The sequence below is a fragment of the Bos mutus genome, chromosome 21 (genome assembly GCF_027580195.1).
Source record: "Bos mutus isolate GX-2022 chromosome 21, NWIPB_WYAK_1.1, whole genome shotgun sequence".
NCBI lineage: Eukaryota > Metazoa > Chordata > Mammalia > Artiodactyla > Bovidae > Bos > Bos mutus.
The window spans coordinates 53,429,708-53,443,634 of NC_091637.1; the positions used below are offsets into that span (position 1 = coordinate 53,429,708).

At 39.4% G+C, this 13,927-nt stretch overlaps 1 protein-coding gene across 1 annotated transcript; it reads right to left on the reverse strand.

Moving 5' to 3' along the window:
- Nucleotides 1–11,303: 11,303 nt before the first annotated feature.
- Nucleotides 11,304–13,663, reverse strand: FSCB (fibrous sheath CABYR binding protein). The gene is given in 2 exon segments (XM_070358191.1): nt 11,304–12,931; nt 12,934–13,663. Coding segments are annotated over 2 exon segments (2,358 nt in total).
- Between the last annotated feature and the right edge of the window lie 264 nt (nt 13,664–13,927).

Below are 13,927 nucleotides of genomic sequence, written 5' to 3' on the forward strand. Positions count from 1 at the left end.
ATCATGTCCCTTTATTGTTGGAATTTAATTTCCAGAATTTCTTAGCAGTTTCTAAGTGGTTGGAGAGCTATCAAACAAAGTTTATACTTTTATTTAAACAGCAATGTTCACTGAGGACAATGTGCTTAATAGCAAAGTAAGAAGTAAAAATGATACCCATAATCCCACACTCAAAGTTAACAAATGTATCAGTCAGACTTCTCCAGAGAAACAGAATCAATAGGATAGATGCAAATATAGACTTAGATATATAGATATATATAGATATACATATATATATGGTATCTTTTATCATAACTGCATGTATATGTATAAAGAGAATTACTTTAAGGAATTGGCTCCCATGATTGTGGGGCTGGCAGGTTTAAAATCACAGAGTAGGCCAGCAGGCATTCATGTGTCAGTCTTGAGCCCAAAAATTATACGAGAGAGTCTGGGAGGCTGAAAACCCAGACAGGCACTAATGCTTCAGTCTTGAGGCAAAATTTCCTCACCATGAAATTTCTATTTTTGCTCTTAAACCCCTTCAAAAGATCAGAAAAGACTCACTCACATTATCAAGGGTAGTCTCCTTTACTTAAAGACAATTTATTACAGCTATTTATCACAAGTTCAAAATACCATCACAACAACACTTGGATAAGTATTTGATTAAATAACAGATACTATAGCCTAGCTAAATCAACAATAATATTAGCCATTCAACCATATAACACTTCCCTCAATCTTTTTCTGGGCATAAATGGGATTACACATACAAATCCTATGATAGAAACTAACAAATAAAAGCATTTCGAAAGAAGTTTCTTGTGTCAAATTAAACTGCCATTCTAATAACCAAGAGTTTATTATTAAATTTTAAAATGTTTACTTATATGCTATTATAAAAGGAGACTACAACATTTACACATTCACAGAGATATGCTTAGTTTTGCCAGTTCACTTATGTGTAGTTGACTTCACAAAGAAATCTTGGGTTCTGCTCTGAGGGACCAGATCAAGATGGCAGAATAGGAGGATATGGAGCTCACCTCCTCCCATAAATACATCAAAAATACATCTACATGTGGAATGCTTCTCACAGATTACCTGGTGAATACTGGCAGATGATAGTATAAAACTCAAATTGCAGTAAAGATCACCACATACCCAGCTAGGATGAAAGAGAAAGAAAAAAGGAATTGGAATGGGAGCGTGTATGCTGGGAAAGAGCTGTGAAAGAAGAGAGGTTCCCTGGCCCTGGGAAGCCCCTTCACTGGTGGGGACATGAGCTGGAACAGAAAGGGAGCTTCAGAGGCTCAGAGGAGAGTGCGGCAGCCACCTTGCAGCAAGCAGAACAGAGAGAGACCAGAACAAAGGGACCATACCACCTTTCTGCACTCCCCAGCCTGAGACAAAGTCTGTGAGTGTGTGCAGGGGCTGGGTGCTGAAATTCAGGCTTCAGAGGACACACACGGAGAGAGGACTGGGGTTGGCTGAAACCTGAAGAGGGCAGAGTATGGCCCAAGCTACATACGACTGAGGGTATGTGCAGAAAGGAGCTGAGGTTGATCGTTGAAGCCTCGTTATTAATGCAAGCATTCAAAGGGAGGGGCAAGGCACACCATAGCAGCCTCATTTTCAATCACAGTGAGCATGGCTCCGCCTCTGCAAGTTCTAGGAGCAGGCAAGTGCTTGCCCACACATGGAGGCAAGGCTGAAATTTGAGCTCTCTTCCCACATGGTCGTACAATATACAGATTTATGCCACCACCACCAGGACCAGTTTAAACTCAGCACCTGTGGGACATCTGAACAGAATACTCATGTTCCTATGGCTAAGGCCAGTCCAGTATTAGCACCCATGGGCCGGGTCACAGCCTGGGCTGCTTCTGTAGCTCCCAAGGTGCATCCAGGTGCGTGACTGCTGTGATCCTGGTACCTGACTCAGTGGATCTGGGCGGGTGGTTTTGTGACCACACCAGGGCCTACTGCCTGCCTTTCCATGACTGAGGAGAGGTTGAGGATGGTGTCAACAGCAGTGTACTTTGTCAGCCCGTACAACGGGTGGCAGGCAACACGAGCGCACACACTTCCCATTGGAAATCTCCTGCAGGGGAAGGCTCAGTGGCTCCTCTCCCAGCAGGAGTGCTCCAGTCCCACCTACCTCACAGTACAGCTCAGAAGGGAATCTGGGGTCTTGTACACCAACAACTGGGGAGTCGAACCTGCCCCTGCTAGGACTGTGACAATCACAGAGCAAAGAGGAAGCCTCTCTCGATATCCACGGCAAGTATATTCACCACAGCAGTCATACCCTCTATCAAAGGGGAAACAACCAGCATACACTGAGGAAAAATGCAGCAGATATCCTTACTAAAAACAGCTTTTGCACCAAAAATATTAGACACATGGGGCTACATGGGGATGCAACCCTCCATGATCACAGTAGATAAATGTTTCCCCTAAACTCATAGAGACAGAGAAAATAAGTAATATGAAGAAACAGAGGAACCACTCCCAACTAAAAGATTAAGAGAATTCCCTTGAAAGAACAAATGATGAAACAGTTCTCTTCACTCTAATAGACACTGGTTTAAAAGGAGGTAATAAAAAATTATGAAGGAATTAAGAAAGGCTATTGATATAAATGCAGATTACTGTAAAAAGGAACTAGAAACTATAAAAAGGAACCAAGTAAAATTAGAAAACTCATTTGCTGAGACGAAAGCTGAGCTAAAGCCTAGGCATAGCAAACTGAATAATGTAGAAGAACAAATAAGTGATCTGGAAAATAAAATAATGAAAATTATCCAATTAGAACAGAAGACAGAAAGACAAATGAAAAAAAAATCAAAGCAACATATGAGACCAATGCAATAATAAAAAGCATGACAATCATTCATAGTTGAGATCCCAAAAGGGGAAGAAAGAGAAAGGGGGATCAAAAATGCATTTGAAAAAATTATGCCTGAAAACGTCCCAAACTTAAAGAAGGAAACAGATATCCAGGAGCAGGAAGCACAGAGAGTACCAAACAAGATGAACTCAAACAAGACCTACAATAAGACATACTATAGTTAAAATGGCAAAAGTTAGAGACAATTCTAAACGCAACAAGAGAGGGGACTTGCCTGGTGGTCCATTGGCTAAGATTCTGTGCTCCCAATGCAGGGGGCCTGGGTTTAATCCCTGGGCAAGGAACTAGATCCCACATGCCACAATCAAGATTGAAGATTCCACGTGCCATAGCTAAGGCCTGGCACAGCCAAATAAATAAAAATTTTAAAAAAATAAATGCAGCAAGAGAAAAACAAAGAGTTAGCTAAAAGGGATATCAGCTGATTTCTTTACAGAAAAGTTGCAGGCCAGAAGGGAGTGGCCAGATATATTCAAAGTCCTAAAAGGGAAAAACATGCAACTTAGGATACTCTACCCAGCAAGATTATCATTTAGAATAGAAGGATAAATAAAGAGTTTCTCAGATAAGCAAATAGCTGATGGGACACTGCTCTATAACACAGGGAGCTCAACTTGGCGCTCTGGGATGATCTAGAGGATCAGCTCAAAAAGGAGGGGATATATGTGTTCTTATAGCTGATTTATATTGTTGCACAGCAGAAACCAACACAACACTGTAAAGCAGTTATGCTCCAATTAAAAATAAATTTAAAAAAAACAAAAGAATATAACAACGCTAAACCTAGCCTAAAAGTAATACTGAAAGGTCTTCTCTAAATAGAAAATAAGCAAGAATCTATAGGAAAGAGAAAATTATAATTGGAAAGTAAATCACTTAAATAAGCCACTACACAGATTAAAAAAAAAAAAATGTTTATGAAAGTGAGGATAACTACAGTGAATAGCAAAAGCATAAAAATGATTATATAAAAGAGTACATCAAAATCATAAAATGTGGAGGAGGAGAGTAAGAAAATGTAGATCTTTTTCTAGAATGTGTTTGGGCCTATATGATTACCAGTCTAAAGCAAGTAGATATAATAATGGATTAACATAATTGAAAAACATGATAACCACAAATCAAAATCATACAGTAGATTAAAAAAAAAAAAAAAAGAGAGAGAGAGAGAAAAAAAAAAAAAACAAGCATAAAACAGAAGAAAATCATCAAACCACAAAATGAGGGTCTCCTGAGGAGACAGGCGACAGCTGTGGCTCACGGTGGGGACAAGGACACTGATGTCAAGAAGTACTGTGCTTAGCTGATCAGTCATGTTTGACTCTTTGCAGCACCATGGACTATAGCCTGCCAGACTCCTTTGTTCATGGGATTCTCCTGGCAAGAATATTGGAGTGGGTAGCCATTCCCTTTTCCAAGGAATCTTTCTGACCCAGAGATAGAACCCAGGTATCCTACATTGCAGGCAGATTCTTTATCATCTGAACCACCGGATAACAAAGTCAGACATACTGGACTGAGGAGTACTAACTGGCATGATCTCTCCTGGGGTTTCCCTTGTGGCTCAGCTGGTAAAGAGTCGCAAAGAGTCGGACGCGACTTTTTTTCCTGTAAGTGAAAATGAGCGACTTTTACTTCTGGAAACTACCATTTTGACACCAAGACCTGGTCCCACACAACATACTCAGGCTCCATTGTTAGGATGCCTCAGGCCAAACAACCAAAGGAGCAGGAACACAGCCCCACCCATCGGCAGACAGGCAGCCTAAAGTCTTCCAAACCCACAGCCACCTGGTCAGTGGACAAAGAAGATATGGTACATATATACAATAGGATATTACCCAGTTGTATAAATGAATGAAATAATGTCATGTGCAACAACATGGATGGAGTAGAGATTATCATACTAAATGAAGTTAGAGAAAAACAAACTCATATCATTTATACGTAGAATCTTAAAAAGAAAGATACAAATGAACTTACAAAGCAGAAAGCTTGCGATCCTAAAGTCTACAAGCAATAAATGCTGGAGAGGGTGTGGAGAAAAGGAAACCCTCTTACACTGTTGGTGGGAATGCAAACTAGTACAGCCACTATGGAGAACAGTGTGGAGATTCCTTAAAAAACTGGAAATAGAACTGCCTTATGATCCAGCAATCCCACTGCTGGGCATACACACTGAGGAAACCAGAATTGAAAGAGACACGGGTACCCCAGTGTTCATCACAGCACTGTTTACAATAGCCAGGACATGGAAGCAACCTAGATGTCCATCAGCAGATGAATGGATAAGAAAGCTGTGGTACATATACACAATGGAGTATTACTCAGCCATTAAAAAGAATACATTTGAATCAGTTCTAATGAGGTGGATGAAACTGGAGCCTATTATACAGAGTGAAGTAAGCCAGAAAGAAAAACACCAATACAGTATACTAACGCATATATACGGAATTTAGAAAGATGGTAACAATAACCATGTATACGAGACAGCAAAAGAGACACTGATGTATAGAACAGTCTTTTGGACTCTGTGGGAGAGGGAGAGGGTGGGATGATTTGGGAGAATGGCATTGAAACATGTATAATATCATATATGAAACAAGTCGCCAGTCCAGGTTCGATGCACAATACTGGATGCTTGGGGCTGGTACGACCCAGAGGGATGGTATGGGGAGGGAGGAGGGAGGAGGGTTCAGGATGGGGAACACGTGTATACCTGTGGTGGATTCATTTTGATATGTGGCAAAACCAATACAATATTGTAAAGTTAAATAAAAGAAAAAAAAAAAAAAAAAAAAAAAGAAAGCAGAAAGAGATTTGCAGACTTGGAAAATAAACTTATGGTTAACAAAGGGGAAATAGGGAAGGATAAATTAGGAAGTAGTAGAGATTAACATAAACACACTTTCATATATAAAATAGATAATCAACAAATACCTACTGTATAGCACAGGGAACTCTACTCAATACTCTGTAATAATGTATATGGGAAAGAATCTGAAAAAGAGAAGATATACATATATGTATAACTGAATCTCTTTGCTGTATCCCCTGAAACTAATACAACACTGTAAGTCAACTCTAGTCCAATATGAAATATTTTTTAAAAATTAAGTAAAAAAATAGTATATTAAGATCATAACAAATTCTGTCTTCATGTCCTCTTATTACAACTACAGAGACTGAAAATGCAAGAGACAACTTTGCTGGTAAACATTTCATGGATCCAGCAAGTATGCCATATTTCATGCTGGAAACTGAAAGTACATTTAGTTAAAAGGACTAAAGCAATTTCTAATATACTGGCAGTGACCAAGGAAAATTTGCATCTCAGTCAAGATACTCAAACACTGGAAACAGTGGCAGATTTTTTTTCCCTTGGGCTCCAAAATCACTGTGAATAGTAACTGCAGCCATTATATTGAAAGACACTTGTTCCCTGGAAGGAAAACTATGACAAACAGCATATTAGAAAGTAGAGATATCACTTTGCCGACAAAGGTCCATATTGTCAAAGCTATGGCTTTTCCAGTAGTCATGTACAGATGTGAGAATTGGACCATAAAGAAGGCTGAGTGCCAAAGAATTGATGCTTTCAAACTGTGGTGCTGGAGAACACTCTTGAGAGTCCCTTGGACAACAAGGAGATCAAACCAGTCAATCCTAAAGGAAATCAACCCTGAATGTTCACTGGAAGGACTGATGCTTAAGCTGAAGCTCCAATACTTTGGCCACCTGATGAGAAAAGCCGATTCATTGGAAAAGACCCTGATCCTGGAAAAGGTTGAAGGCAAAAGGAGAAGAGGGTGACAGGATGAGATGGTTGGATAGCATCACTGACTCAATGCACATGAGTTTGAGCAAACTCTGGGAGATAATGACGGACAGAGAAGCCTGGCATGCTGCAGTCCACAGGGTCGCAAAGAGTCAGACAAAATGACTGAACAAGAGTAACAACAATTCTGTTCAGAGTCCATCCTAGATAGGAATTATTTTTTTTTAATTTTATTTTTAAACTTTACAATATTGTATTAGTTTTGCCAGACATCAAAATGAATCCGCCACAGGTATAAAAAAGAAAACCCTGAACCCTCCTCCCTCCTCCCTCCCCATACCATCCCTCTGGGTCATCCCAGTGCACCAGCCCCAAGTATCCAGTATCGTGCATCGAACCTGGACTGGCGACTCGTTTCATACATGATATTATACATGTTTCAATGCCATTCTCCCAAATCTCCCCACCCTCTCCCTCTCCCACAGAGTCCATAAGACTGATCTATACATCAGTGTCTCTTTTGCTGTCTCGTACACAGGGTTATTGTTACCATCTTTCTAAATTCCATATATATGCGTTAGTATACTGTATTGGTGTTTTTCTTTCTGGCTTACTTCACTCTGTATAATAGGTTCCAGTTTCATCCACCTCATTAAAACAGATTCAAATGTATTCTTTTTAATGGCTGAGTAATACTCCATTGTGTATATGTACCACAGCTTTCTTATCCATTCATCTGCTGATGGGCATCTAGGTTGCTTCCATGTCCTGGCTATTATAAACAGTGCTGCGATGAAATTTATGTAATGTAATGAAATAAATTTTCCCCTCTATGCTTTGTGCTTTTGAAATTCAAAAAGTCCTCTCTTATCATGAAAAAATTTTAGCATACCTTACAAATATTTTTATAGTATTACCTCTAACATCTAATTTTTAATTCTTTTGGAATCATTTTGGGTGGGGGGTGCCATGCCAGCTGTGGGATCTTAGTTCCCCAACCAGGGATTGAACCCAGGCTCTCAGAGCAAAAGCACCTATCCCAACCACTGTACTCTCAGGGAATTCTTTGGGATTATCTTTTTAATGTGCTGATAGGTAGGGATACAATCTTGTTTTTATTCATATAATCAGGTAGATTATTTAATACTATATACTGAAGTAATATATCTTTTATTTTTTAAAAAAGAAACCATTCTGTCCATTAAATTAGCTAAAAATACTGTCTCCCAACAGTAATTTATATTTCTTTGATTGCTAAGTTGCACATACTTTCATATATTTATTGCTCAGTCACTCTTCTCCCATTATGAAACACTCTTCCTTGTCTCTTGCTCATTTTCTTCTATTTATGTCTTCTTGATTTGTGAGTGTTCTTTCTATTTAAAATTAAAATATTAAACTTCTTATTTTTACATAAAAAATAACAAAGTTTTGATGCAATCCATATCAAAATACCAAGTGCATTTTTTACCAAACTAGAACAAATAATTCTAAAATTTGTATGGTTACACAAGACTTCAAATAGCTAAAATAATATTGAGAAAGAGAACACAGCTGAAGGTAACATGCTCCTAGATATCAGACTAAAGCTATACTCATCAAAACAGAGGCACAGAAAGAGACACAGATCAATGAAACAGGATAGAGAACCCAGAAAGAAAAAAAAAAAAAAACTTATGGTCAATTAATCTACAAGAAAGGAGGCAAGAATATACAATGGAGAAAAGACAGGCTCTTCAATAAGTAGTTCTGGGAAAACTGAACAGATGCATGTCATAGAATGAAATTAGAACTTTATCACCATACACAAAAATAAACTCAAAATGGATTAAAGACCTAAGTATAAGACTGGAAACCATAAAACTCCTAGAAGAAAACATAAGCAGAACATTCTTTGACATAGGTTACAGCAAGGTATTTTTTGGATCTGCCTCCTCAAGCAAGGAAATAAAAGCAAAAATAAACAAATGAGACCTAATTAATCTTAAAAACATTTGTGAAGCAAAGAAAACCATTGATGAAGTGAAAAGACAACTTACTGATTAGGAGAAAATATTTTCAAATGATATGACCAATAAGGGGTTAATATCCAACATATGTAAACAGTTCATACAACTCAAAAAAAAATAAAAAACAAGCAATCCAATTAAAAAAGGGGCAGATGAACTGAATAGACTTTAAAAAAAAAAAAGTACATGCTGATGGGCAACAGGGAAATGCAAATCAAAACCACAATGAGATATCACCTCACACCTGTCAGAATGGTTATTACCAAAAAGAACACAAACAACAAATGTTGGCAAGGATGTATAGAAAAGGAAACCATCATACACTGTTGGTAGGAATGTAAATTGGTGCAACCACTATGGAAAATATCATGAAGATTTCTCAAAAATTACAAATAAAACTACCATATGACATAGCCATTCCACTCCTGGGTATATATCTGAAAAAAACAAACTTACTAATTCCAAAAGATACATGCACCCCCAATTTTCATAGTACCAGTATTTATAAATGCCAAAATATGGAAACAACCTCAATGTCCATCAACAGATGAATGGATAAATATGTGGTGTGTATATACACACACACACACACACACATACATACACAATGGAATACTGCTGCTGCTGCTAAGTCGCTTCAGTCGTGTCCGACTCTGTGCGATCCCATAGACGGCAGCCCACCAGGCTCCAGCGTCCCTGGGATTCTCCAGGCAAGAACACTGGAGTGCGTTGCCATTTCATACTACTCAGTCATAAAAAGGGACTAAATTTTGCCAGAACATGGATGCACTTGCAATAACATGGGTGGACTTGGAAGGCATTGTGCTAAGTGAAATAAGTCAGAGAGAAAAAGGCAAAACTGTATGATCATTTATACGTGGAATCTAAAAAATAAGACAGACTAGTAAATACAACAACAACAACAACAAAAGACTCACACATATTGAGAAAACACTATTGGTCACCAGGGAGGAGAAGGAAGTGTAGAGGGACAAGATAAGTGTGGGGGTTAAGACAAACTCCTATGGATAAAATAAGCTACAGATATAGTCAATATTTTATAAAAACTATATTCCCAACACAGTGAATATATTCAAGATTTTATAGTAACTATAAATTGACTATAACCTTTAAAAATTGTGAAGCACTATATTATACATCTGAAACTTACATAATATTTTGCACTGGCTATATCTCAATCAAAAACAAAAGAATTTTCTTTTAAATGAACAGATATAACAAAGTAGAAACAGAGTCACAGATATGGAAAACAAACAGGTAGTTGCCAGAGGGCAGGGTATTGAGGTGATGAGAGAAATACATGAGGGAGATTAACAGGTACAAACTTCTAGCTATAAAATAAATGAATCACAGATATGAAATGCACAGTGTGGGATATATAGTCAGTAATTATATTATATCTTTGTATGGTGATGGATGGTAACTAGACTTAACTGTGATGATCATTTTGCAATGTCTAGAAATGTTGAGTCACTATGTTGTATACCAAGAATGAATATAGTTTTGCAGGTCAGTTATAACTCAAAGCCACCCAACCAAACACACACACAAACTAATAGAAACAGAGATCAGGTTTCTGGTTATAAGACATGAAATGTGGGGGAAGGGAGAATTAGATAAAGATGGTCAAAACGTATGAAAGATACAAACTAGGGATATAAAGTACATAATATAATTCATACTGTAGCATATTATTTATGAAAGAGAGTAAATCCTAAGAGTTCTCATCACAAGGAAGTTTTTTTCATTTTTTTAAATTTTATATCTATATAAGGTGATTGATGTTCACTAAACTTATTGCAGTAATCATTTCGTGATGTATATAAGTCAAATCACCATGCTGTATACTTTAAACTTAAGTAGTGCTATATGTCAATTAAATCTCAATAAAATTGGAATGTAAAAAACTAAAAAGGAATATGCCCTCAAGGCTGTCTCAGTATATTTTTGTTTATGATTATACACTTTTTAAAATACTTCATCCACTGTTAGCTTCACTGAAGTGAAGATTTTTATAAAGGAAGTGTCCTTATCCAGACGGCGAGATGTGCAAGACAGGAACGAAAACAAAAAAGAAATAATGTCTCAGAAGGAATCAAATAGAAAGAGAATAATAGACATGATGAATTTTAAGGAGAAAGAAAACACTCCATAACTTTAGATGTGTGACCAAAACTCAAGAAACTTAAAGTAGATGAGAGAACTGAAGAAAAGAAAATGCCTTTTCCACTACAAGCTACATGTAGAGAAAGAAAAAATGACTGTAGAGAATATTTTACCCTTGTCAACAGGATTTAGTGTCAAAAGGATATTTTAATTCTTTCAATTATAAAATTACTTCATTTCAAAATAGATATTTTATTACACTTTAGATTTGAATAAAAATAGTAGAGTAATTTTAAATCACTAGTTTTTATTGCTCATTTTCCAAACTATATTCCATGTCTTAGAATTTCCATTCACTTCCTTCTTCACAAAGCTCTCTCCAAATACCTTCAAATATACCTACCATTTTCTTACGTACGTACTTCCCAGAACCTCCTGGTTTCTGATTGTTAGCTTAGTTAAGATCAGACCACAGCTGAGGAGGCCGCCCCTATTCCAGTTCTATATGGATGACACCCTTTATTTCAAAAGAAACCCCTTCATTCTTGGTACCAGATGAATCTTTAGGAATAGTATCCCGTTCTAAAGGCTCTTCAGATTTTGGCTTATCATCCAAATTCCCTGATTCTAATTGTTCCACCAGGACATCTGCTTCCTTTGGAGCCTGATCTACTGGAGACACATTCTCTACCAGAGCCTCATCTGCAGGGGTTTGCTCAAATGGTGGAAGCAGAACTTCAGCAGAGGTTTCCTCTAAGGAGATTGGTGTAATAAAGGGCTCTTCAGTGAGTGAAGGCTGTTTCTCAACAGAGACCATTTCTGAAGTAGTTTCTTCAGTTGATGGAGGCTGAAGTTCAGCGGGGGCCTCTTCTGCAGGAGACTCCTCAGTGGGTGGAGATTGAACTTCTTCTGTGGCCTCTTCTGCAGGGGCCTCCTCAGCTGGTGGAGACTGAACTTCTGGGGGCTCTTCTGCAGGGGCCTCCTCAGCTGGTGGAGACTGAACTTCTGGGGCCTCTTCTTCAGGGGCCTTGTCAGCTGGTGGAGACTGAAATCCTAGGCCCTCTTCTGCAGGGGCCTCATCAGTTGGTAGAGACTGAACTTCTGAGGCCTCCTCTTCAGTGGCATCCTCAGCTGGTGGAGGCTGAACTTCCAGGGGCTCTTCTGCAGGGGCCTGCCCAGCTGGTACAGACTGAACTTCTGGGGCCTCTTCTGCAGGGGCCTCCTCAGATGGTGGAGACTGAACTTCTGGGGCCTCTTCTGCAGGAGCCTCTTCAGCTGGTGGAGATTGAACCTCTGGGGGCTCTCCTGCAGGGGCCTCTTCAGCTGGTGGAGGCTCAACTTCAGCTAGGGCCTCTTCTGCAGGGACCTCCTCAGCTGGTGGAGACTGAACTTCTGGGGCCTCTTCTGCAGGGGCCTCCTCAGCTGGTGGAGACTGAACCTCTGGGGGCTCTTCTGCAGGGGCCTCCTCAGCTGGTGGAGACTGAATCTCTGGGGGCTCTTCTGCAGGGGCCTCCTCAGCTGGTGGAGACTGAATCTCTGGGGGCTCTTCTGCAGGGGCCTCCTCAGCTGGTGGAGACTGAACTTCTGGGGCCTCTTCTGCAGGAGCCTCCTCAGCTGGTGGAGGCTCAGCTTCAGCTGGGGCCTCTTCTGCAGGGGCCTCCACAGCTGGTGAAAGTTGAAGTTCTGGGGTATCTTGTATAGGAGCCTCTTCAGCTGCAGGAGGCTGAACTTCAGTAAGAGGCTCTTTTAAAAGAGTCTCTTCAGATGAGGTGGCCTCTACTTTAGCAGGGGCCTCATCTCCAGCAGCCTCTTCCACTGGGGAAGGCTGTATTTCAACAAGAGCATCTTCAGCAGGAGGCTTTTCTGAAAGAGCCTCTTCAGCTGGTGTAGGCTCTACTTTAGCAGGGGCCTCATCTCCAGGAGCCTCTTCAGTGGGGGAAGGCTGTGCTTCAAGAGGAGGCTCTTCAGCTGGTGGAGGCTGAACTGCCACAGGAACCTCTTCTGAAGTAGTCTCAGCTAGTGGAAGCTGTTCTTCAGCAGAGATCTCTTCTGCAGCAGGAGGCTGTACTTCAACTGGAACATCTTTCTCATCTTCTAAAGGTACAGGAGAATCTTTTTGGTTGGTGAAATAGACACTGTTCTGCTAATACTTGGCCGCCTAATTTCTTCATTGCTACTTGTTGTGGGTTGAAATTCAGGATGTTCACTAAGAAAAATATTCCCTGAAGATTTGCGCTTCTGTGCACCTTCCTTTGACTTTGAAAAAGAATTAGTCGGCCATCCAATAACCACTATTTCTGATTCACTAAAGTATGTCTGCTGTTCCTTGTCTAGTTTATCTTTTTGAGGAAAGTTCATCATTGTCCAGTCTCCAGTACAAGTAGTCTGCTGAGATCTGTCTATTTTGACCTGAACAGAGTATCTGTTTGGTGGAACTTCTACTTCCTGAACACTCTCTGGAAATTCAGGACCTACTTCAACAGCAGCTGGCTTTTCCTCAGGTACCACTGCTTCACAAACTAACTTGATTTCTTCTTTTTTCTCTTCTGCAATAGTTTCTGTCTGTAGAGACTTATCAGCCATATCCTGTACACGCTTTCTCTTTATCCAAGTTTGCTGAAGTTGAGAAGATACTCTATGACATTCATAGTTTAATTTGCTTCCAGGAATATTACCAATACTAAGGGCAGCTTTGGGGCCAGATGATTGTGGTATAGATAATTGTTTCTTTTTCTCTGTCACTTCAGTCTGCTGGGATTTATCTACCATGGGCTGGCTCGGTCGTCTTCTCTTTCGAATTTCTTGCCTCCCTGCCGAGATAGACTGTTCAGATTCATCCTTCTCTTCCATTTCTAAGACCGGTAGATTTCAAACTTATTAACCTTCAAGTAAATTAACCATCAGGAATGACAAATGTACAAGATACTTAAGCCTTTGCCTTCCTCATTAAAAGTTCTTCTGTTGAGCTACCTCAGGAAAAAGTTAGTTCATAAATTATTACATTCTGTACTACACTCCTGTTGGATCCCACCTCATTTAGTAAGCATCTTTCCTGTTTAATCTCTGGTATGACTAAATATAACTTCTAGAAGTTTAACTAAGAGTCTATGACAT